Source organism: Opisthocomus hoazin, chromosome 3 (assembly GCF_030867145.1).
Source record: "Opisthocomus hoazin isolate bOpiHoa1 chromosome 3, bOpiHoa1.hap1, whole genome shotgun sequence".
In the NCBI taxonomy this organism is placed as follows: Eukaryota; Metazoa; Chordata; class Aves; order Opisthocomiformes; family Opisthocomidae; genus Opisthocomus; species Opisthocomus hoazin.
The window spans coordinates 65,503,816-65,530,455 of record NC_134416.1 but is presented as its reverse complement, the minus strand read 5'-3'; the positions used below and the strand labels follow the sequence as shown (position 1 = coordinate 65,530,455).

The 26,640-nt window shown below is 38.1% G+C and overlaps 1 protein-coding gene across 1 annotated transcript; it reads left to right on the top strand.

Moving 5' to 3' along the window:
• The first annotated feature begins 527 nt into the window (after positions 1-527).
• Positions 528-26,640, top strand: CD226 (CD226 molecule). Its single transcript, XM_009941056.2, is given in 7 exon segments — positions 528-573; positions 861-1,193; positions 11,241-11,243; positions 16,898-17,230; positions 23,932-24,043; positions 25,063-25,123; positions 26,358-26,640. Coding segments are annotated over 7 exon segments (1,011 nt in total). The 3' UTR covers positions 26,481-26,640.

Sequence of the window (26,640 nt, the reverse complement as noted above, 5' to 3'; positions counted from 1 at the left end):
CCAAAATACTATCTCATGACATGTTATCACAAATAAAGTCTCAGACCTTAAGACACTGCTTTTTATACCTAGTCACAGAATTATCACCTCTAATATACAGGAAGTGTTTTATTTTCTCATCAGATTTTATATTCCCTGAATAATAGATAAATGTTGAACTGCAGTGTCAGAAAAATGGAGAAATTCTGTTGATTTTGGATACATGGCATGGAAGAATTCCGTTTGCTTCTGCTGATGAAATCTAAAGATACCTGCTTTATCAGTGATCATAGTATTCATGCATATTGCTAGAGATTCATTAGTAATGAATACTTTACTCTGAGGTGGATTTTGATAGGAATTTAGACTCTCTCTGATGCAGCTGCACCGAGACCTCATACTTGATGTTTCTTAGAATGTGAAAGTAAAAAGCACATGATGCTTTTCATATTGCAAAAGTAAAAACATCCTCCAAGAAGGGCACATGGTGCACAGAGATTGAATAAAACCATGTTGCACTATAGTAACGGATTGCAGTGTTCTTCGAGATGGACCACACAGTTCTCCTTGTTGTTGTTCTCCAGCTTTGTGGAAGTAAGCATACTTTCTTATTCCTAGCTAACATGTTTCCTTTCTTTGTCACATCCTGACAGATATGATCACAATTCACAAGTGTGTTACTGTGTCGTTCAGACAAATTTTAACTGTTCAATGATATTGACAAGTTAGAAGTAATGATAATTTCTAGGGTCTGGGATTTTTTTTTAGTGAACTTCTTTAGTGTTTTGCTTGTAGTGCTGCTAAAGTTGTTTCTGCTTTTTTCTATAATTTCACTTTTCAATTATATTAATTCTGAAACTGAATTTCTGTGTGTTCTTTAGCTAACATAGAAGGAATGTTTGTGGATTCAACTGTAAAACTTACTGAGAAGGTGAAACTGGAATGCACATATCCAAAAAAAGCTGTAATAATCCAGACATCCTGGACAAAACTTATTGTAACTCATAAAGAATATATAGCTGTCTTGCATCCAATCTACGGCATACATATTGTAAACAAATACAATGTGAGAATTTATTTTGAAAATGCTTCCAGGGAAGACAAGTCCTTATCCTTCATCAAGAGCACTTTGGAGGATATTGGTTTGTACTTATGCTCCATTGTAACTTACCCAGATGGAATTTGGGAAAAAGTGATAGAAATTATTCAGCCAGGTAAGTAAATCTCCCATTGCTTTTTATATTTCTGATATATGCAAAACAGAAATCTATGCCAATATAGGGAGTGTCTGGCATTGTAATTTTTCTTTTCAATTATTTAGCATGCAGAGATGGAGTAATCTGGGAAAGAGAACTAACACGACAGAAAAGAACTATACTACTTTGACAAAAGGTCATTTGAAGAGAAGCAGGAAATAAGGAAGGGGAACGGAGGAGACAGACAGAAGTCACAGCAGCAACGTATTACATTGCAGACTTCAGGCACTAATGATCATTGCAATGGTGATACTTCCATTGGGCCAAGGTTCTCATAGCATTTCAACAAGCTATAGGATTTCTTCAGAGGATGAAATTGCAACTACCCACAAAATTACATGGATGAACCCTGTAACTATCCATGGAGGGTACCATATTTTTATAGTACTACTATGGTAATACTATGGTATTATATGGTGAGGGCATTCCTGATCTGAAACCAGGATTTTTTTTTTCCGGAAGCTCTTCTGTGCTTGTGCTTTCAGGAACAAAATAACCATTTAGGAATGGCGTGGCAACAAAAGGGAGTGAGGTAGGAAAGTCTGAATGAAGAAAAAAGACCTTTTCTTTAAAACGAGATTTTAAAGATGAAAAGGGAAGAAGGAGAGAAAAAGATCCAGCTATGCCTATGTACTTTCTGTGTAGCTGTCCACGTACTTTCCAAAGGCTCTGTAATTACCTGACCACTCATCTGATTTGGTTTCTTTTCCAGCTCTATAAAGGAGAAAGAACCCTTTTCTAGTATTTTTCCATGCATGCCTATTCAGCATGGGTCAACTGACAACTCTGATACAAATTACCAAGCTTCTCTGATAGGAGAGAATTCCTTAGAAGATCATTAGGTACATAGGATGCAACACCCTTCAGAAGATAGATAGTTTTGCTTACTGGTTTTTTGATTTGACATTATGAATGCATGTTGTGGTTTAACTGCAGCCAGCAACTAAGCACCAGACAGCTGCTCGTTCCCCCCTCCCACCCCCACCAGTGGGGTGGGGAGGAGAATGGACAAAAAGTAAAGCTCATGGGTTGAGACAAAGACAGTTTAATAAGACAACAAAGGAAGGAAAAACAATAATGATGATAATACTAATAATATGCAAAACAAGTGATACACGATAAAATGTCTCTCACCACCCAGTGACCAAGTGCACAGCCAGTCCCTGAGCAGTGATCGTGGAACTTGCAGAACTCACAGATTTTGTGGAACTTGTGGATTTTGCCAAACTTGTGGATTTCACAGAGCTCGCCTAACTCACTTAAAGTTCAAACTTACAAAAAAGATCAAACTCACGAAAAAGGTTCCTGCTCCCCAGCCAACCCCCATTTATAAACTGAACATTACATCTATGGTATGGAATATTTCCGTTGGCCAGCTTGGGTTAGCTGCCTGGCTATGGTCCGGTCTAGCTCCTACACACCTGCTCATCAGCTGAATGTGAGAAACTGGGTAAAAGTCCTTATTTTCTTATGAAGAACTAAAACCATCAGTGTATTACCAACATTATTCTCATACTAAACCCAAAACACAGCAGCTACTGGGAGGAAAATTAACTCTATCCCAGCCAAAACAATTCCTAGCATTTGAGAGACCAGAAGGTAAAACTAACAGTTTTTTTCCTAGCCTGGTCTTCTGAGTCTGTATTTCAACCTTAGCTACACTTCTGTAATTTCAAAGTTACAATGAAACAGTGGACCTGACTTTTGTAGGAGGTATCTAAACTTCAAAAATTCAAGATAGATTGTTCATGCCTGCACTACTGAACGTTTCTGAGACATGATTTTAGCCAGCACATTTATTTATGGTGCTGATGAAATAGGAATCCCTGTCTGTCTTCCTGTCTCTGCTAGCTTTTTGTTAGTAAATGTTGCTGCTCATCAAATCAGAAATGAAGCCACACACAAATTATTGACCTCAGTTTGAAAAAAAAATTCCTGTCTTCCCCAGATTGTTTAATTAGATAAGATAGTTTGGAATTTAAATGATTTTCCCCTGTGTGGCACACCAGCATAGCCGTGTAATTCACCGTCATTCATATGCAGAAGGAATGACTCGCTAGTGAAAGAGCTGAGCAGGGTACCTCAGGGTAGGCTTGCAGTCCAGGTCAGAGTTCCTCAGATGTGATTCCCTTAGTGGCGTCTCTGAATGTTTGCTTTGCTCTGGTATTTTTTTTTATTCTGTAAGTAATAATGTTATTAAAGTCGTATCTCCCTACTTTCTTTTTCTCTGGCAGTCCATTTAGTGCACAGTATTATAGCAAGTGCAGGCATTAGATAAATACTTTTTGGTTGCATTCAGATAAGAGAAGATCTGGAAATCCAGGTTGCTGTTTATGAAAAGAAACAGGAAAATCAGATTTCTTCTTTGGTTCAGTCCAACCTGAGTTCTGGCAGTGCTGAGCCCTTATTCACGAGTTATCAGAGGTATGGTGTTTTAAATGATACTGTGGGATTCCATAGTCTCAGTATGTAGGATTTCTTTCTTGGTTTGAGCACTCTAAAAGAGACAGTAACCTCTCCAGAGTTTCGAGTATATTGATTTAATCCTACTACAGAGGGAGATAATAATGTTGGATAGCAATTAATCTTTTTCCATTTAAAGAATCAACGTTTCTGAGAATAATCCTGTTCAGCTCCTGATAGATGTGTGTAAACGTGATCTTTACAAACACTGATCTGAAGAGAATGAAGGGTATCACCAGTGAAGATAAAATATTACAACTTCAATCTACACTGCAAATTAAATATGTGGTTAAAACCACAGTTTAGAGAAGGTATTTGTTTACGTAGTAGTTATAGTAGAACTGTTATCAGTCGGGCTTTATCTTATTTTACTAGCACCTTCATCGGTGCTAAATATTTTAAACTCCCTCAATTTGATTAAATAAAGAGTATACTTCAAATTCACTTTCATGCAACTGGTATTTTAGGTTGCTTCTGACACTAGATATATAAGTTTTCTTCTTTGTCTTCCAACCTGTAAAATTAGGACACTGATGTTCATCTTTAAAGTTTTTTTATTAAAATAAAAAATATTTCAATCAGGTACAAAACAACAAAAAATGATTAATCTTGGATAAGCAATGGTTGAGCTGTCATAAGGACCTGAGATCCCAGAAGACAGAGAAGGTTATAGCTCTCACTACAGAGGTCTTTTCTTGGTGTACTGTCCTCACTGCACCACTAGCAGATGGGAGACCCAAGGAGTGGTGAGAAATCACCATTTATATCAAATTTTTTATGTAATTATTTTACTAATTAATTTTTTTGTTTTACTACATGTGGTCTCAGCTTAATCCTGAGTCTGTATCAGAATACATAATAAAAATGTTAGGACATAGTGTGTTCTTTTTGCCTTAAATTTTGGCTAAAGATTTCCTACGACATCTATGAAATAGGTGAGAAAGAACTCTTGCAGACTGCACAACATTATCCATGCTCTCTTTATTGGCAGTTACTGAAACATACTAACAGAAAAGCAATAATACCTGGGACATTATATTGGAAACTTCATGTTATGTGGTTAAGGAAATTCTCACAAGTGGATGCAGTGCTGAAATTCTGTACCATAACTGTGAAGAACTTGAGAGTATGTTCTGCCGTGGTTACACATTAAAATATTGGCAAAGAATAATCTAGTTATCCCACAGAAAGATATTTGTCAGTTGGGTGAATCTGTTGCTTCTTTTTTCTGTAGTGTGAATATATAGCCAACAGTTTCAGGGTTTTTTTCTTTTAGTGTTCCCACATTTTATGAATCATCACTTCCCCTGAACTAAGCAAAAAACCTTCATACTTTCAGAGAAACTCATTCTAAATTTTTTTATAAGATGTAATGGTTATGTAGGAATAGTCAGTAGTTTTATTTCACTTTTCTTCATGAAAAGTTTAAGGGTGATCTGTAGTTTCTTATAGACAGTGTTTAGTGTCTGAAGACTGATTTTGAGTGCAGTATAAAATGTGAGGAGCAGAGAGTGAAGTCACTACTAATAGAAGAAGTATTAGCATTGGAGACATCAGGTCAGAATCGGTGATCGTCAAAAAAGAAGTTATTGCGTATACTTGCTGCCCAAAAGAGAAAGGATTTGAAGCTGCAGGTGTTGTAATTTACTTTCTAACGAAAGAGCATTGAGAGAACAGCGTACTTGGTCACTCCATTGGGCAGGTGTGTATACTTGGTCACTCCATTGGGCAGGTGTGTATGGAGGTGCATGTTTAACTGTCATCCCAAATGGCCACTCAAAATACAACACTCAGCTGTGTCTTTTTGCCAGTTGCCAGCCATGTACCTAACCATAGCATAGTTTTCTTTCTTTCTTTCTTTCTTTCTTTCTTTCTTTCTTTCTTTCTTTCTTTCTTTCTTTCTTTCTTTCTTTCTTTCTTTCTTTCTTTCTTTCTTTCTTTCTTTCTTTCTTTCTTTCTTTCTTTCTTTCTTTCTTTCTTTCTTTCTTTCTTTCTTTCTTTCTTTCTTTCTTTCTTTCTTTCTTTCTTTCTTTCTTTCTTTCTTTCTTTCTTTCTTTCTTTCTTTCTTTCTTTCTTTCTTTCTTTCTTTCTTTCTTTCTTTCTTTCTTTCTTTCTTTCTTTCTTTCTTTCTTTCTTCTTTCTTTCTTTCTTCTTTCTTTCTTTCTTTCTTTCTTTCTTTCTTTCTTTCTTTCTTTCTTTCTTTCTTTCTTTCTTTCTTTCTTTCTTTCTTTCTTTCTTTCTTTCTTTCTTTCTTTCTTTCTTTCTTTCTTTTCTTTCTTTCTTTCTTTTCTTTCTTTTCTTTCTTTTCTTTCTTTTCTTTTCTTTCTTTTCTTTCTTTTCTTTCTTTTCTTTCTTTCTTCCTGTGCTTCACACCTCCTCTCAAACCTTGTTAATAGTTAGTTCTCCAGGTTACGTTCCATCAAAATGTAGCAATCCCTGAATTAAGGGGTTTTAAGTTTCTATTGAAATTTATAATTAGAATGTTGATTATTTTAACAGAATCAGGGATGATTGAGTGTAGGTAAAAGCTGTCTTAGAAGCAAAGTAAATCAACTTGTGAAGAGCTTTGTGATGCAGAACTCAATCAGTTAAGTTGGATCAGTAATCTTAAAATACAGGATGGACAAATTTACAATGCAAATTTAACTTCAAATAGAGAATATAATAAACATGGTTAGAGACATCACAAATGGATATTGTTCTACTCCTACACACTATGCCTTTGCTACACATCTAGATAGAAAGTCAAAAGTATTCAGCAGTGAAGAATAATGTGATATAGAAACTGTTTAAATGAAAACTGGCCTTTATGGCAGAGCAATATTGTACGTTTATTTACATAAAGAGCGAATGTAGTTGAAATTACCTGGAATATTTATGTTCTGTGTCTGTTTACTTGCCTTTCAAAACTGTTGAATTCTAACATGAATTTCTATATATTTTGGAACTTATGTTTATTTTCTCAGGTGTTTTATTTTAGTTAGGTGTTAAAGAGTGCTAGTTTGAAGTAAAAATTCCCATGCTATTGTGTGAATAGAATGGGAAATATTCTTTTGATGTTCTTGGAGACTTTAACATCCATAATGTGAATTATGCAGAGTTGCATAATTAGTTGGAGTTTTTTTGTTGTTGCTGTTATATAATTGTAAATTTTTCTTTTGTTTTTAATTCATGAGTAAATTTGTGTTTCTGTCAATCAGTGACAATGGACCATTTGCTCAGGGAATATGTTTTGCTGGCAACTCTGAATAATAATGGAAGTTCATTAATAGAGTATTTAAATGCCAGATGTACCATGAAGTACTCCCATATTTTAAATAGAGAGATCAACCTCTTCTGTGATAACAGAGACAGAGCTTTTCTATTCTTAGCTAGTGTGATGATATCCATGCCACTCAGCACTTACTTCTGTATTAATGTTCTCTGCCTGCCAAAAGCAGCACGTTGCATAGATCTTTTTTCAAGTCCCTATTCACCTGAAATATCTTGCTTTCTGTTTATCTCTGTCTCAATTTAGAATGTGATTCATAGGTCTACAGTGAAAAATTATCAGCCCTGTAAAGCACATGGAAGCAAGAACTAATCCTGAGGGATCTTGATTCTTTGGCTTTTAGACTCTGAGCCCCCCAGAGCAAGAACTATCTCTATCTTATGCAGTGTCAACAGCATTGCCAGTGCCTAATTAGAAAGCAAGAAGATGGAGTCAAACGAAGCTGCCTTTTTCACACCTCTGCTGTGATTATTGACCTGTTAAATGATGCTTTTCTTACTTTTAATCTTCCTGGATGAACTAAAGATTGGATGCCTCTTCAGTATAAAAGGCTAGGCGAAAATAACCAAACCAGCCCCGCTGGGAGTAGAGCAGATATCTCCTTTTCCTTTCTGAAGGAAAATATCTCCTTTTCCTTTCTGAAGGAAAATCTTAGATCAAAAGTAATTATAGAATTGTGGAAAACTCAGGCTGGAAGAGACGTTCCAAATGCATCTCATCCATCTGTATGTTCTGAGGCAGGATAAGCATAGCTGTATCATCATGAATGATTTCCATGTTGGAAATGTATGCATAATACTCTTGTGTAGTTGTTCCAGAGTTTAACCAGCCTTACAAGGAGATGTTTTTTTCTGTTATACCTAACCTAGATATCTCTTGTTTAATACTGAGCTTAATCACTGTAATCCTTCCTTTGAAGAAAAGAGGAATCTCTCATGTTAACAGCCTTCAGTCATCCCTCTGCACTAAACAAACACAGTTCTTTTTATTTTTCTTCTTAGTTCGTGATTCTAAATTTCATCGTTCTTGTTCTGCAGGTTTGTATCAGTCTTATTAAAATAAGATACATGGAAAGAAAGACCATGATCCATCTAAGGTCTTACCATTGCTAAATGAAGCAGAATAATGCCTCCTTTGTCTTGTATATGACTCTCTTTTTATGTACCTGAGAAAATTTGTCTCTTGGAAGCAGATAAAGTAATAACATATTCAACGCAATTTGTCTAGCAATCAGAGCATCCAGATCCTTCTATTCAGCACTGGGGATTTTTTTACTTATTTTTTTCCATTTTCTTCTTTTTACTCCTTACCCTTCTGAATGTTCAGTTAGTTGCTAAGACTAATGATGCTGTTATTTTATTTTGTTTGCATCAGAATATGCTGTGTTAAGGAAAAAATTCAGTACCCCTGAGAACTGCTGTGTTTTTACCAAAGTAAGATAAAATTAGAAGGGTGGTTTTATAGGTTCCCTATGAGCATTGTTTTGATGAACATGCACTGCCTGTCAGCTGGATACTATAGCTATTACCTGACTTGCTGTTGTGTGATAATTTAGGGATGACTCTCGCTTCTCATCTCTTCATTTGCTGACCCAACCTGCTATCAGGGAAGGTTTACTGCTTGCCAGAGCAGACTCTAGGATGCTGCAGAGAGACTGCCAAAGGTTGTCCAGTCATCAGACTCCTAACCCCTGTTGCTTTTACACACGTACAGCAAAGAGGAGTTCAGGAGAGACCTGGAGCACATCAGGCATGACTATATGCTGCTGGAGGTGGTGATCAAGGACATGGGTGACTTAAGTGGTGTCTCCTTGATCCTGCTGAAGAAGGGAAAAGCCCTGGGAAGAGGGGGTGGATTCAGTGGGTCAAGGCACAGTTGTATGGCTAGTGTCAACACCAGAGTGTTACCTTTTACCACCACAATGCCTTTTTGATGATCAAGGACTCCTAGGAAGAGACAGGATACACCTGAACACGTGGGGAAAACCCGTCCTTGCCAACAGGCTGGTGAGAGAAGCTTTAACAGGAAAGTGAGACGACAACCGACAAAGGAGTGAGGAAGTGGACTGGGCTGAGAAGCAAAGGGTGTGGAATTATATGGACAGGAAATGCCCTGAAAACAGCAAATCAGGGCACAAGACTGACCTTTCCAAGTATGCCTGCACAAAGAAAGAAATGCTGAGGGGATACATTGTGGAGAAGCTCTCATACCATTTCTGGGACATCAACATGACTGGGTGACCATATGAAGTATCTGTATACCAGTGAACACAGCATGGACAACAAACAAAGCATTAGAACTCTATGTGCAGTTGCAGGGCTATGATCTCATTGTGATCACAGAGACGTGGTGGGATGGCTGACATGACTGGCATGCTGCAATGGCATACACGAGACACTGAATATAGGCTCTTTAGGAAGGACAAGCTGGGATGGTAGGAAAGGAAAGCTGCCCTTTATGTGAGAGAGCAGTGGGAACAAGAGAAGTTCTGCCTAGGGATGGATGATGAGCCAGCTGAGAGCTCATGGGTCAGGGTTAGCAGGCAGGTCAACATAGGTGATGTTGTGATGGCTGTCTGCTACTCACTGCCTGATCAGGGTGATCAGGCTTGTTACAGATGAATCCTCCATCAGACAACCGGAAGAAGCTTCACATTCTGTGATTCTCATGGGAAAGTTCAACCACCTGGTATCTGTAGAGGAGCAACACAGCAGTGCTTCTGGAGTGTATTGATGGTAACTTCCTCACTCATGTCATTAAGTAGCCGAGGAGAGGAGGCACTCTGCTCAACCTCAGACTTACAGAGAAGGAAGATCTTGTTGGGACTGTGAAGATCAGGGGCAACTTTGGCTGCATAGTAGAGTTCATAATCTTGAGAGAAGGGGATAAAAACAAAAATCAGGATCACAACCCTGGGCTTCAGAAAAGCAGACCCAAGGGTGATGGACAAAAGATTTTCAGGGAAAACCTCCTCCAGTGGTCCATTCAGACAGGTGGGAAACCAAACAAAAATGCCAGAAGGATGAATGTGTGAATGAATAAGAAGCTCCTGACTAAGCTCAAACATAAAAAGGAAGCATAGGCACAATGGAAGAAGGGGCAGTTGACCTGGAAGGAACCTTGAAAGCACAAATGGATGCGGTTAGAAAAGCAAAAAGAGACCTGGAGCTGAATCTAGTGGGTTAAAAAAAAATTGGGGGGGGCAAGTATTCCCCTGCATCTATAAGCCAAACATACTTAATCTTCTTAGCTACTCTTCCCTAATTCTATGCCACTGCAGCCACCACTGAGAAATTCAACTTAACTAAAGTGTGGTATTATTGCTAGTATCAACCATGACTTCTATGACACTCAGTTCTTAAATCCAGATCCAAGAGTTTTATAACTTTGGGTTTTGTTTCTCAAAGTGTAAATGTGATGGGTGAAATTTTGAGATAATGGAATCTGGAAATCATTACAGGATGCTGTTGCAGGGGGAAGTGGAAAGTGTACAGTGACAGCTTTAATATACTCAAAATTAATGAGATATAGCACTAATTTATCTAGGACAGACTGAATAATATTTTATTTGGGGAAATACATGTTAGGTTATGGAATGAACAGAGGTATGTGAAAGCAGAGGGTAAAAGGAATTTCAGATTCAGATAGTTAAACTTCCAAATAGTCTGAAGGAAATCACTAATCATATGTTCTGAAATCTTCCCATCTACAGAACTTCTTTCTGTTGCTTATATTTCTAGTGATGAACCTTTCTTTCAGCTGGCCTGGCAGACAAGAAAATAATTTATAACTTAATAAGGACAAAAAGAAATGGAAAGGAAACATACGGTAAAAAATACTGGTGATATATTGATTCCTTCCGTTTTCTTACCTCGTACCAAGCTGCATAAAAAACTTATTATGAAATAAACTGTATCTCTCCTTCTTCTCCAATATATTTTCAGTCCATAAAACAATCCATTAGAAGTAATAATTAGGACTTGATATGCAGGGAAGCAATTCCCCACCGTGCATCCTCATGCTGCACTCCTGAGCATTATAACACTTCTGGGGCGAGGCAGCATGGGCGTGTGCCCTGTCCATTCCCTTGGCACCCTTGGCTTTCCCTCCTGAGAAACATTAGTTCAATAGCTGTGCTTAGAAGCCAGTTTGATTTTTCACACCCTTTGCCTTCCCCTCTCTCCTGCCTTTTTTCTTCTGAGTGGCTTAAAATATTATATCCTCTGCTGTGCCTGAAGTCTGACCCTCAGGAACCCTGTGGAAGGTATGAGCAGGTAGGCACAAATGCACACACCCGTGCACACATGTGTGCTGTGACATGCAGTTTCTCAGTATAGCATTTCTCTTCCTCCACTGTGAGACTATATGGGTCATTAATAATAAGTGAAGACTGAGCGCAGTATCCTGTGTCATTCCTTCTGTCTGCTCATTGAACTCCTATTGCTGTTAAATTCCCTTCATCCTGAACTGCAGAAATTCCCAGAGAGGATCAAAATTTGAAATTCTGGCCTCATATTTTCAACACTCTTCTTCAGGTGAATTCTGGCAAAGTACATTTGCTTTTATCAGATGACTTTTTCCCCAACAACCAAATTCTTCTTGCTGGAAGTTCATGAATGTTTGTTTATACCTGAAGAGAGGATGGTTTTCTCTCTCTTATTATCACTGCACTATTTTTCTCTCCCTCTTTTTGGCTCCTACATTTCCTAGTAGTCTAGGTTACTAAAGTTCAGCTTAAAAGAAGAAAATAACAACAAAGAGTAGTGGCATACATGTAAACAAATTGGAGTTGGCAGAGGAGTTACACTTGCATGCTAAGTGTTTATAATATTATGCAGAATGAATATTTGGTACAGAATGATTCATCAAACTGTCACAATATAATTTAATATGTATTTAAAGGGGTTTTTCAAAGATATAGGAGTATAAATACTTTCATTTCAACTTTTACAATCCAAATAGTTGCTATTAGAAAAACACATCCTTTTCAAACACCACACTGCTGCTGGTTTCTGAGTCTGATCGTAGATGTGGTGTCAGTAGCTCATTAGAAATTAAGATCTCTACTGTTCCAACTTGTTTAATAGCTGTGCATCCATGTCTCCCTGTCTCATCCAAAAAAGGGCAAAACCTTTTTTTCACAAACTCAACAAAATTGTGTGGTATGTGCTAATACAGTTGGAAGACATTAGTTTGGGAGCTAAATACAATTTCATATTTAGCATAGTCAGGAAGGGTGAAGGGGTCACTCTTGAAGTATTTTTCTCATCTGGAAGTTGATTTTCTCAGTGAAAAGGAAAGCCATGGAGAAAGTACATCTTCATAAATTTTTTAGCTTTCTTTTCATCTGCAAATTATTTTGTCACTTATAATAATAAGTGCCCTAGTAAGGCCCCATCTGGAGTACTGTGTCCAGTTCTGGGCCCCCCAGCCCAAGAAAGATGAGGAGCTACTGGAGAGAGTCCAGAGGAGGGCTCTGAGGATGGTGAGGGGACTGGAGTATCTCGCCTATGAGGAAAGGCTAAGGGAGCTGGGCTTGTTCAGCCTGAAGAAGAGAAGGCTGCGAGGGGACCTAATAAATGCTTATAAATATCTGAAGGGTGGGTGTCAGGAGGATGGGGCCAAACTCTTTTCAGTGGTGTCCAGTGACAGGACAAGGGGCAACGGGCACAAACTGAAGCACAGGAAGTTCCATCTGAACATGAGGAAGAACTTCTTCCCTCCTAGGGTGATGGAGCACTGGAACAGGTTGCCCAGGGAGGTTGTGGAGTCTCCTTCTCTGGAGATATTCAAGACCCACCTGGACAAGGTCCTGTGCAGCCTGCTGTAGGTGGCCCTGCTTCAGCAGGAGGGTTGGACTAGATGACCCACAGAGGTCCCTTCCAACCCCGAACATTCTGTGATTCTGTGATTCTGTGAAGGCAAGATTATATGGCCATGGCTGGGGGCAGAGCAGGCAGTAGTGGCAGTGGCCAGAATGGGCATCGGTCAGGGGAAATCTATTTTTATCAGGTGCAAAGACACAAATTTTTGAGCATTTCTGAAACCTTCACACATGGTGTGTCACCTTGAGCTGCACGTGTGCGGGGCTGAAGGTATGTGGGTGTGCCTTTTTCCCCATAGAAATATTTCTTAGAACAGGAGGTTCTCATCCCACGCTTATCAGGTGAAAGCAAAGCAAAGTGTTCAGAAAGGTGCTAAATAAAGAAAGTGGTTGAACAGAGCAAAGGGAGGATGAAAGAACTATGCTGATGTTGGTGTCAAAATAAAATGAGAAAATTGCCTAAAACAAAAGCCTGTAACACTTCAGTGCAAGATTTAATTACAGCTACATAGGCCTAATTCTCTACTGCTTGTGACTTACATAATCATTTCAGTTGTACAAGCTCTCATGTTGTAAGAAGTGAAGAATTTACACCTTTCATCAAGAGTGAAAATACTTGCATGTTGCTGCCTACTGTCAAGTAAAACACACATGCAATGCAAAAAAGTAAGAACTGTAATGATGTTTGTGTTTAAAAATGGTTATGATAGCATGTACAGCAGCCAAGAATCTCAAAACTCTTTCTATTTCAGTTTGGCTCTTTGTGCATAGTACTCACCATTAACTTATTATTTATGACTTTTATAGCAGCACATTATACAAGTATATCAAGATTTGTGCCTGGAAATTCTTCACTGAGTTTGCAAGGCAACTTACCGTTGTAATGTGCCTATTGCAGTGTACTATATTATGTTGTAGTATTATATGTTACTGGGAAACTGTGATATATTTTTTGGCAAGTATAACGTACAAAGTTAACTAGTAAGTTTTAAGACAGAAGGAATTTTCCTAATTTTGGTGGAAAATGTCTTATCTTCTTGTTCACAGTTCATGATATGTATAACGTACATTTTTCTAGAAAATGTATAGCAGGGCAGCAGGGAAGAAGGCTGGTTTTTATATAGTCCTGGTTGCTGCCCTTTTGGTGAGGCGGGAATCCTCTGGAAGGTGGGAAGTATCACCACCATGCACATAATTTCCCTGATAATCATGTTTAAGTAGGAGAAACACTTGGAGTTAGGGGAGCATTGGCTGGCACAAAATGAATAGAACAGCAAGGATGGACCCAGGAGCACATGGGGAGACTTCAAGGCTCCTAAGGAGAGCCTGGGTAGCAGTAGGGCTTGCTCATAGCACAATAAGACAGCAAAGACTGCACAGAGAAGAGGGCAAGATTTCTTAGGGAAGAATATGTGGTTTGTTGTAAAGAAGGCAGTTACTGGAATTTAGTGGTATGGAAAGTGGGACAGCAGGCAAGGATCTGACCTGTAAGAATACGACAGGCAAGAGAGTGAAATGGTTTCAATTGCACTGTAATTTAGCCATCTTCCCTAGCAGATCTGAATCTGAATCTGCAGATCTGAATCTCTGGAGCTTAGCACAGGAAAGCTATGGACCTGTTGGAGTGGGGCCAGAGGAGTGCCACAAAAATGATCATAAGGATGGAACACCTCTCCTATGCGGAAAGGATGAGAGAGTTGGGGTTGTTCAGCCTGGACAGGAGAAGGCTCCGGGGAGACCTTTTAGCAGCCTTCCAGTACCTGAAGGGGGTTTACAAGAAAGATAGGGACAAACTTTTTTTGCAGGGCATGTAGTGATAAGACCAGGGATAATGATTTTAAACTAAAAGAGGATAGATTTAGACTAGGTATAAGGAAGAAATTTTTTACAGTGAGGGTGGTGAAACACTGGAACAGGTTGCCTGGAGAGGTGGTAGATGCCCCATCCCTGGAACCATTCAAGGTCAGGTTGGACGGGGCTCTGAGCAACCTGGTCTAGTTGAAGATGTCCCTGCTCACTGCAGGGGAGTTGGTCTAGATGATCTTTAAAGGTCCCTTCCAACCCAAAGTATTCTATGATTCTATTCTATGAATCTGCTAGATAGAAAAAAATTTATCTTTTCTAGTGTAGTGACTTTTGAGGGACTGCACTTCGAGAAACATCTTTTGCAAGTGTAGAGTCCCAGCATAGCAGTCTGATTTGAATAATACTTAGATATCCATAAGTAAATTCTTGCTGGAACTAGCATGATATCTTAAGCGATTATCCAGCCTTGGCAGTTGTCATCAATAATAGATCTGTAGCTTTCTTTGGCAAGATGTCCAAGGAGTTAATTAGCTCCACTGTGTTGTACCTTCTGTTTAGTTTAGTGAATTTATCTCTCTTCTGTCACTGTCTATCACTAACTTTCAGTCTCTTTGATTGCAGTCTACATGGATCTTCAAATTCTTCATTAATTTTTTTAAGTAAACTCATTAGACACTGTTCCTTTTGTCTTTCAGCATTTTGATGGTTTAATCATACTTTTGGCCTCTGAAGGCAGAGGGAATGTAATTTTTCTGTGCTGTGTTCCATTGATAGAAAATTACAGGCTGGACTTTTTTATTCACTCTTTCACAGAGACTGTGCAATTTACAGAAGTCACAGACTTCCACAATGAATTCTCCATCTTGTCAACATGAAACGAATCACTTATTCCTAGATATAGGTCAGTATGCATGCCTGCATGAAATCTGACTACTCTTTGCACCTAGCTTAGGTGGTAAGCTAGGCCACCCTGTATTGATGATTTCTCCATTACCAATGATTTTGACAACCCTGGCATTATCAGCATCCAAAGCAATACAGTTTACCAGCATTTTTTTCCCTGTATTTTTGATAAAAATGTTAAATCAAGGAGGATCTTAAGCTAACTCAGTCTTGCAGTGTATTCAGTTCCACTCAGAGTCCTACTGTAACCATCCCATCCCATCCCATCCCATCCCATCCCATCCCATCCCATCCCATCCCATCCCATGACTCTGTCTATAGTTTAATTTTAAAACTTTTTATACCAACAGATTTTGATGCATTTAATGACGATCATTTTTCCTACGCAATTTTATTTGTCCGTCTCTGCTTCCAGTTGTTGCCATAGGTAGAGGCAAACACATTAAAAATATAATGATATTTTTTGACTTAAAGTCATCTAACAAAAAAGAAACTCATTTAAGAGCTTGAAAGATCAGTCCTTTTACAATGTAGGAATAGCAGTCTCATCACTAATCTTTTTCAACACTAAAGGCTTCAAAAAGATAACAGTGCTAGTCCTAACTTATGAGATACAGGTGTTACAAAGCTGACTTTAGAAATCAAGTGGCTATTGAATGATCTGAACATCAGAAACACTGACAATCTTTCTACTGCAGATATTTTTAAAATGTTTTTCTTAATTAATAAACAGTGAATTCCATTACTAGAAACAATAACTCACACTAGGGGGATTTCAGCGAAAATTTTTTAAGATATAATATATTTATGGTTTATATGTGATGGAAATCTTGAATTTATCTGGGAGTCTCCTTTCATACCACAGCCAGACTATCACACAGATTTTTCCCAAGTAGAGCATATGAATGGACAATAATTTTTTTACTTAAGTGGTGAAGTTCGTGAATAGGAGAATTATAGATCATAGGCTGGAATGTCTTTTAATATAATTTACTAATGCATGTCCTAAGGGTTACATCAAACATTTTCTTACTATAATTAGTGTCAAAGCAGAACAATACTACCACAAATTTAATTAGACTGGTCCCACAATTTATGCTGTTAAATATTTACTGGAACTGTTAAAATAATATAATGCACTCAAAATGCATGGAAATAGCCCTCTTGCAATGTCATCGCAGCCTCACTATTCCATAAAGACTGTTTTGTCTGAATGTGCACAAAAATATAGTCATAGATATGTATAAATTATATTTTCCAATATTTCAAATGATTTGAGTATCTTTCTGTTGTAAGTCAATTTCATTAATATTTGCCATACTGGAATTGTTAATACTAAACTTCCTTTGAAGGAATTCTAAGAATTTTTTTGTTGTTTTTAGTGTTTTTCAACAGATGCTTTTGAGGTGTCTGAGAAACAAAATAATCACGTGTTTATTAAGCCAGGAGGAAATGTCACTTTTACTTGCCCTTATAAAACTGGAGATTCAGTGCAGCAAGTGATATGGGAAAGGATTAAAGCAGGTCAGGTAGACACTGTCGTTCTGTGCAACTTATCAGGAAAGCAAAGCTTTGGTTCAGATTTCAAAGAGCATACACTGGTGGATTGCTCTGATCAGGCAAACTAGGTGATTGTCATTCAAAACATTACTGCCTCTGACTCTGCAACGTACTGCTGCGTAGCTACTGGACGAAACCAAATCTATGTGATGAGTTTTACTGTGTCTGGTAAGTAAAGGAGGAAGTGGTAAGTGTTTTCACAACACGACCTTCTGAGGTGTTAACACATTTACCCATCTAAATAACTCTTCAGTAGCAACTGAGGATTTGTTTAAATACCACATTCCAATTAGCAGAGCGTAAAAGATAGCAAAATTAACAATTAACCATGTTTCCACAGAAAGAAGCTGGTTTTAAGCTTGTCTGATCTCATTATAGGAATTCAGACCTGTATGTCAGAAACTAGTTTGCTGTTAGGAAGGCGGCACTTTGGAAGAGGAGAGACTGCTTGAGTTTGTAGGGAGAGGTAGGATTTCTCCCAGGGAAGCCAGAAGGGGAATTCCCCATTAGCACAGTGCACCGCAGGGTCCCGGGGGAAAGACTTATCCTCCAAGGAGGGCAAAGAAGGCACTCTCATTTGAAAATGTAAAATTTGTAAAATGCCTCTATCTTTTTCATGTAAGGACTTTCTTCAGGGGGAGCTGAGAAGCTCTCTAGGCTTTGCTGTGACTGTTGTCGCAGTTTGATTATAATGGGAACTTAGGTCTCCACATTCAGACACTTTAAACAAGGTTTCTCAAACTGTGAGCTGAATCTTGCCTTTACTTCTATTTTCTGTTATGACTGAAAAACCCCTCAGTTTCAGTTCTACTCTATAGCATGCATTTTGAAGAGGCAGTTCTTCTACCACCTAGTCCTTCTTCTCTTGTCGCAGACTTCAGTCCAGATCTGTTGGTAATAAATAAATGCTAGTAGAAGACCCTTCTTTGGCAGTACTAAGAGCTGTGGCATTGGGTATGAAACTTCAGAATATGCATAATCTGTGATATTGCTATTGAGAAGTGGAGAATGTGCTTGGAAAAAAAAATGCTGACCTGCTTTACTCTGAATACTTGACCATAAAAGTCCATGAAATTGAGCAGAATGTGACGAAAAGAAAAGGAGTATCAGGGAAAAAATTCCTCTCACCTCTGACAATTTTAAATATTCAAATTTCAAATTGTTGACTATATTCATATAATCAAGCATATCCAAATTGTAAAGCAATAGAAATATTTTTTGTTTACTTCAAGTGCAGTGCTTCCCATACCAAAATGAAAGCATATAATGAGTTGCAAAAAAATACAATAACTAGAATTGTCAGTCCTACCTACATGGTCAGTCCTATTTCTTTTCCAAAATAGTTTAGTTTCCATGCTTCTATTACACTTGAAACAAATGCTATGTATCACTTTTAGTTCTAACAATGTCAGCATAGTTATGCCTGTTCATTGGAAGAAGAAAGGTCTGAAACCACTGAAGAAGCTGAAGTACAGTGTGATTCAGAAAAAACCTCTTTGTCTTCCTTTCAAGCCCTCACTCCATATTTTGAAATGCATTTTGTTGAATTTTCATTAATTGCAAAGGAAATGAAGTGTCAAGGATTTCCAGCTATTTAACATTTGGAACTGTTTCATAACACACAATTAATATTTCCAATGAGATATGGAGAAACAGTAAGGGAAAAGGAGCAACAGCCCAGGCGTTAGCTCCCACCGCATCCTGTGATATAGCCAGTGAAGTCTCTCACAAACTAACAAGTGACTCACTCTGCTTGATGCAACAACTGTGGCTTGAATAAACCAAGTGGTGACAGAAACTTGCTATGCAATTTTTTGTATATGTTCTGTTGGTACAGTCACTTCATTTTCTTTGGCTTCGCCTTACAGCTAAGCCACACTCTAGCTTGGATTTTCTACTAAACTCCTCCAATGTTTTTAGTCTGTTGGTGTGACTCGGCATGGGTACTGCAAATCTTCTTGCCTTGCCCAGTTCTAGACATATTTTGAAATATTTAGTGTAGGAGCTGGGACAATAGCTTCACTGTAAACAGTAATAGGGAAAACTGTTTATGTTGAGAGAGAGTAAGAGGAAAGATAATAAATTTATTGTTTTTGAGAAGCTGTCAAAGAATAGAAGAATAGAAATAGAAATAGAAATAAAACCATGGGATTATTTGCAGACATGATAACAGTTCCAAGCCTGCTGATTCAAAGAGGTGGCACAGTAGAAAGAAGCAACTTGCTTCTTGTCTAAAGGTCAATGTATTTTTGCAAGGAGAAACACTATAGGGTTCCTATGAAGAAAAAAGGGAGAGAGAAAGGAACAAGTATTCAGGTGTTGGGAAACCCTGTGATATTCTTGCAGTTTTATCAGTGGAAGTTGGCATGCTGCATTTAATGTTTTCAAACATTAATGCCAATAAAACCATGAAATCTAGCTTGTCTGTTCTATCCCACTAAATATTGTGATTGTTGTTTTCCAGTAACAGGTATTTCCAGCTGAAATGGGTCTTCTGCAGATCTTTTTTGACTTCAAAACCTGAAACACATAAAACAACATGTGTATGTAAAGTAGTATAAACTTTGTTGGACAACACTTAAAGAAACAGAAGGCTGAATATTACATAATCATATAATATATTCAAGAGATTTTGGATTAATTCCTGGTGTGTTCTTAACCATATTTTTCCTTCTAAAAATTCTATTGATATGGAAATCGGTCATGTGACCAGATTCCACATCTGAATCCATTTATGATTTTTACTTACCACGCTTTTTCCTTTGATTAGATTTCACTTTTAAAGCATGTTTTTGAAGGAAGGAAGCAGACTTAAAATCCATGCATTATTTTGGTAGATGATTGGGAAAGAAGGGGAGATGTCATATGAAAGAACTGAAAAATTAGAAGGGTTGAAAAAGAAATGCTTATTCCATCTTGAAGACTTAGTCATTTTTAGAAGGATTTAATAAATTTTTTTCTTGCTTTAGCGGAAAGTGGGATAGCAAGCTCTCTTCGACGAAGGAAAATAGAAACATTTGGTGTTGCTGAGTGTTCTCACTAGTTCTGAAAAAAAAAAAAGGTTTTTGGTTGGTGGTTATATTCAAAAGTACATTTAGGGGTCAGAATTACATTATGGTTTGTACTAGCCCTTTCACCAGCTTTGTTGCCTTCCTCTGGATGCATTCAAGTACCTCAATATCCTTCTTAAATTGTGGGGCCCAGAACTGCACGTGGTACTCATGGTGAGGCCGCACCAACACGTGATTTGACTGGCTGGTTGGGCTGTGTTTGGTGCGCCTCAGGACGCGGTTTGCCTCCTTGGCTGCCAGGGCACACTGCTGACTCATATTGAGCCTGCAGTCAACCAGCACCCGCAGGTCCCCTTCTACAGGGCTGCTCTCCAGCCACTCCTCTCCCAATTTATGCTTGTGTCTGGCATTACTCCCTCCTAGGTGCAGAATCCGGCCTTTGTTCCCTTCATCCGCTAGGCAGGTGACCTTATCACAGAAGGGTATCAAATTAGTTAGACAGGACTTTCCCTTTGTGAATCCATGTTAACTGTTCCTTTAAATTGTCCTTTAAATGTCTTTCAGTAGCGTCCAGTATGATCTTCACAGAACCCATGTGAAAAGCAAGTGACTACTTGTCCAGTTATTGAGGCTTATCGTACAATCCTTCTGAGCTGAGGGGCAACAGCAGTACTTCTGTGCCACAGAAAACAGACAGGTCAGGCTGCGGTCAGGGGTGGGGAGAATCTGGGTAGGAGTGAAATCAGGTTCCCTTCTTCCTTCATTAATTCACCCAGTATGTCTGTGTGTCTTTACTCAACAAACCACCTTTCTGTGGGCATGAATGCATTCGTGATGGATTTCTGCCTTTCATTTGTGGGCAAAACTATTTTAATGATGTCTAGTTAGCATACCATACGTGTCAGTCCAGTAAGGCACATGACAAACTACATGAAGATCTTTACAGTGCGGTTCAAATCTCTTGTTAGAACAAATAACTGTATGGCCCATTAGTGCTTCCTCCTCAAAACCAAACTCAGTGCACTGAAGGTCAAAAACCTTCATCCTCAAAAATTTCACATTCTTATGGAGAAAACCAAGGCTACAAAAATGGGAGAGGCAGGGACACATTGTCTAACACTTAATAGAAATTGTACTGATGCTGAAAATACACTTAATAGTCTCCCATCAGCATATCACCTTTGATGAGAACACAAGAACTAAAGAGACACATGACATGCCTCTGACATGTTTCTGCAAAACCTTCAATGTTCTGTTACAGTCAATAATTACAAAAGGTTTTGTATAGTTAAAGAAAACAAATGCCTCAGGAGGGCTGTGCTCACTTCAGATGAGAAAAGGCAAACAGACTTTGAGCTGTGGTTGGTTCTAAAAAAAAAAAAAATCTAGTGATTTTTCCCATCCAAATGTAACTGACAGATGATAATCTCAGCTCTCAAACTCATTAACTCAGAGATTATTATCTTGACCTGATAAAACTGAAGGTGAAGCTTCAGGAAAAAAAAAGAGGTCCGGAGTGCTTAGACTGAAAGGTAGGGATGTTTCTGAAGTCTGGAACTCTATCCAGATTCACCCATCCTTGATAATAATTAAACACAAGGTTTAAAAAATTTTTTCTTTGTTGCTTAAAGGATGTTTTCTCCTTATTTCTGTAAGTGCCCACTGGCACAGATAATGATTTTCTATGACAAGTAGCTAAACACTTGGAAAAAAAGACATAATTTTTCCCTAAGTTGGATATGGGTATGTGCACCATCCTGTCATTTTAAGTACACAGCAGTTGGAAACATCCTGGAAGTAGAGTGATTTCATATGCGGTTATAATACAAAAGACATCAGTTTTTGTTATCAGGCAGCCTTCTCTACTATGTCACATACCTTCAGCAGTATAAACTTCTGAGAGATTTTTCTTTCTTTTTTCTTTCCAGTAAAATAACATTGGAATTCAAGGATAAGAGTCTTCTGTAATTAGTATTTTTTGTTATCCTTTCCAATGAGCACATTAATACTAAAGAGGTCTACCTGAGCAAGTCTCAACTGGTGTTCAGGACAGCCAGATAAGAAGCTGTGAACATTTTTGATCCAGAGGAGAAAAGCCATCTGGTGATGGCTCAGCAGCTGGTTAGCTGGGATTACTGTCATTAGTGATACTGCTTTCCTTTGCACATGAACTGATCATGTAAGTTTCTTTTCTACCCAGAATGAAAGCTTTTTGGAGCAGCTGAGTTTTCATCTTTGTATACTATCTTTCTCTGTACAGTGAGCAGAGCATCAAAGAGGGACTAATTGAAAGACAGCTTTTTAGTTCCTGTTCACCAGTGAATCGCTAGTGTTTATTTGAAACACAAGAAACGAATTTGTGGCCATAAGATATGACCCCCACCTCTTGTAGTAAGTAATACAAGAGGTATTATTCCTTTTCCATCCCAGGGTGTTCTCACTTTTTTGCACTTCTTGTTTTGTTTTATTCCTACATGTTGAGAAGCTGAAGAACATGCAGGAAATATTTCTTCTTTGCTAGGCAATTGGACAGAGTCGTAGCCAATGCTTGCCTCATCAAGACATTAGTGACACATAGGGTGATTTGAGACTGCTAGAAGTTGGTAAAAACATCTGGCTAAGATGTGTCCTGGACTAGCTGATACCGCTAGCCACTAATACACTATGTACAGAAATGTTTATTGCATACTGTTTGTGTTTGGGTGCTTTTTGTGCTATTAGTCTCAAGTCTGCAGAGCGCTAGTGCAGAGATGCAACAGAGAAGCAGGAAGCAGGGCACTTGTGGTGGGATGCAGAAGTTAACTTCAGGTTCTGTGGTTTAACGCTCTTTTCTTTTTTAATGCTACCACTAACCAAGTTCAGAATTGTGACAAGAAAAAAATTCCTAAGTGTTTTAAATGCATAACTGTACTGAGGACTTGTGTTGTTGACTTCCTCTGACTTTCAGTATATTACCTCTGTTCTTTCCTCCAGCTTTTTTTCACCTCAAAAATGAGAATAATACCACATTACCTCTCTGCAGACTTGAGCACCATAAGAATATATTGACTTATACCTTGAAGCCATTGTCTTGCCTGTCTCTACCCTTTAGTTATTACATGTTGCTCCTTAGCTTAACTTGAAGATATGATTCCATACAGAAGAAGTCAATGCATTTTAAGCAAAGTTATTGTAAATGTAACTTTTCCTGCCTTGGTTGTAATTCTCCAGGAAAGCATTTTAGCTTAGACTAGAACAAATACGGTGGGTTTCCTGACATCCATCATCAAAGCACGTATAGTACTAGGTTATTGAAAAAGAGCAATCATAACAGGGGAAATTTTTGTGGAAATGTTTCTGGCAAAAAGTGAACAGATTTATTTTGTAATTACAGCAGAAAATAATTTGTACAGCTGTGTGCAGTGCTGAATAGAAAACCTCTTGAGGACTGAGATGATCTTCCTGGTATTCTGAAAAACGTCTTGTTGCCCATGGAAGTATTCCATGATTTTTAGGTATCTCTTATGGGACATTTACAATGCCAAGAACATTCACTTAAGTAATCTGAGTGCTTTTATTATCCATATATTGAGTCACTTATGTAAGGACTGCTTTCTCACGAGGGGAGGGAAGGAGATAGGAAAGGATTGTACAAGACATCACTGTTTTTTTCACACCACTGTGCTATGTTCACTTACCTTTCGTCATCCCAGTCGCAACTTTCACAAGAGATAGTTCAGCATAACAAAGGCGTTTCAGAAATGAGGAAATGGTTGTGAGGTCTGAATATGGAGTATGAGCTGTCATGGGATAATGTCCTAAAAATTTCATGCTGGTTTATACAAAATACTAATCATATTTATTACAATTGTATTTTAGCAACTTGGGATCACAAATGGTTTATTATCTACGTAGCTGGAGGAACTTCTGCTGCTGTCTTACTGTTAGTTTTCATACTGATCTTCTGTATCACCACTGCTTATCACAAAAAGTAAGTAACAAACCAATTTGCTTAATATACTGAAGCAGGAAAGTATGAAGGTGTTAACAGCTTGTCGAACTATCCTCTTCAGAACCAATTAAAAAGATAGGTGTGAAAATTCAATTTTCTTGCCAAAATTTTAAACTTGAAACAGTTAATCAGTTCTACAGACTATGAAAAAAGTGACATTTTCTTATTTTTTCTCTTTTTTCAAGTCAAAAACATAAATGGCTTACTCAAGTTCCTTAGTCAGCTAAATGCTGACTAAGGAACTTGAGTAAGATCCTTACAGTGGTATTAGTTGGAACTTCATGCCAAGGGTGATTTGTCAGGAATAACATAAGCCTAAGAATAGGCTGTTCCTGGTTTGTGCATAGAGAAGGACAGGTGACATCTTGAGGTTTTCTACATCTTGTAGCATTTTTTGACTGCTGATTTTATGTTCCAAATTTGCTCACAGCTGGATACAAACTAAAAGTTTAAACCATTATCTAAGTTTGCTGTATTCCTTGCCAAATATACCCTAGTGTTCTGTCCCGGAACCTCTGCTTCTAATGGAAAGAGACAGTGAGCAGAAAAAATATCATTTCCCCTACCACAATATAGGAACTGCTGGAGCAGTTGCTTCTGAAACTTGTTGGCAATATATTATTGTATTTGCCCCTGAACCAAAGGTCCTTTTTATCTGTGTTCAGGCTTTTATGAAACACTGTTAATCTCATGTAAGTTACTATTTGCAGGTCGGAAGAAAGAGTTGGCACTTGTTGGCAATATATTATTTTATTTGCCCCTGAACCAAAGGTCCTTTTTATCTGTGTTCAGGCTTTTATGAAACACTGTTAATCTCATGTAAGTTACTATTCGCAGGTCGGAAGAAAGACTACTTGGATTTTTATTGTATTCATTGCAGTCAGTGGGAAAGCAAGCAATATTCACCTATTGTATTCTGAAATTATATATTTTGGACAACGCTGTCATGTATGATGCAGTTCCCTCCACTGTGTTTCTGACTGAATGTGTGTTATCAGAAAGAAGAGGAAGAGGATCACAGAGGCCTTATCAAAAGCTTTGTACTCTGCTCAGATCCAGGTAAGATCAGCTGGAGAGCTGGAGTTTACACTCATTTTGTATTGTATATATCTTAGCATCTTTCTCTTCTATATCTGCTCTTCATATCCCAGGAATCTTAGAATAATCTTAAACTATAGAGACAGGAAAAAGTGAATATTATGAAGTACGATTATTACTATTCACTGTTTTTTAACAAATATTCCTTAATGTTTCGCATCTACATTTAGAGACCGAACTGTGTTCCATGTTATTAACAAATTAGCTCTTTCGGTTTGCTACCTTTTGTTTTATTTCTGTATTGTTAATACCTTTTTCCTCAAGTCACTACTTCTGAAACTGAGGCAAAAAATTTTATCCCATGATACCCTTTGTTTTTATCTATTTCTTCTAGTTCAGTTTCATTATAATGCATTGAGACAGCTGTTTCAGTTATTCTTTCTTTCTGCACTGTAACTATTAGCAATTTGGAGTCTTTTTTCCCCCTTAGTCTTATTCAAGGCCTGAAGCTTAGAAGTGGAAAGATAGGATTCAATTTCACTGTTTCTGCCTTGTCTCTTCATACACAAAGTTGGGGTGTGAAGTGATGTGGTGCTTCGGGAAACAATCCCATTCTCACAGTGTACCTGAGACTAGCTTTCCACCTATCCTCTCTCAGATGGCACTTCTCTATGGTTCAACAGTGAGCTCCGCTGTAGATATGTCCTTATAAAGCCCTTTGGTCTCCTCTCATTCTGACTCTTGGGTCACTGTTCGTACCAGAATGAAGCTCTTCCTAGGGTGACCACGGGCTAGACAGTAGCCATTTGCTTCAGAAACCATCTTTCCTCCCGTGCCAGTTAACCAAGGCACCATCACATTAAGCTGTCCTAATGACATGACAAATTCCTAGCACGGTCAATACCTTTAAAGTAATTCATGTTTTAAGACTGATGTAGAAGACTACTTCCATACCTGAAGTGTGCATGTGAGGGGAAGGGGGCATTCCACTGGTGCTTTACCAGGCATCTGATGTGGGACAGCTGCGGAACATATCCAAAGTTCAAATTCTTTTTTCATATGTCTTGAACATGAAACGTATTCATAGAAAACAAGAAGACAAAAAATATTTTGATTGATGGTTGAATATTTCCCAATAATAAATCAGTATATGAGGAAAATTTGCCATTCTTCTCCTTTGTTAAATTTATAGTTGTTTTGAGAAAAGTCCTTCAGATTGTTCTTTTTTTTTTTTTTTTTTTTAATGTTCTTCTAGCCTGCTAACAGTTGTGGAAGATCCAATTATCATGGCACACGGAACAAAGGAAGAAGAAGAGAAGAATCATCACTTGGGCAAACAGAGGAGATTTACGTCAACTGCAAAAATGTCTCACACTAGCCTAAGAAAAGACCATTAGATTCCTTCTTAAGAATGAAGTAACCAAAACATAGGCCTTATATTTGCAGCTTCGATTTTATTTTCTTTGCATCAGTGAGATGTAGAAGGTCAAACGGGCTGTGCTGAGCACTGTCTGGGCTGCTTTGGCTGGACAGCCAGT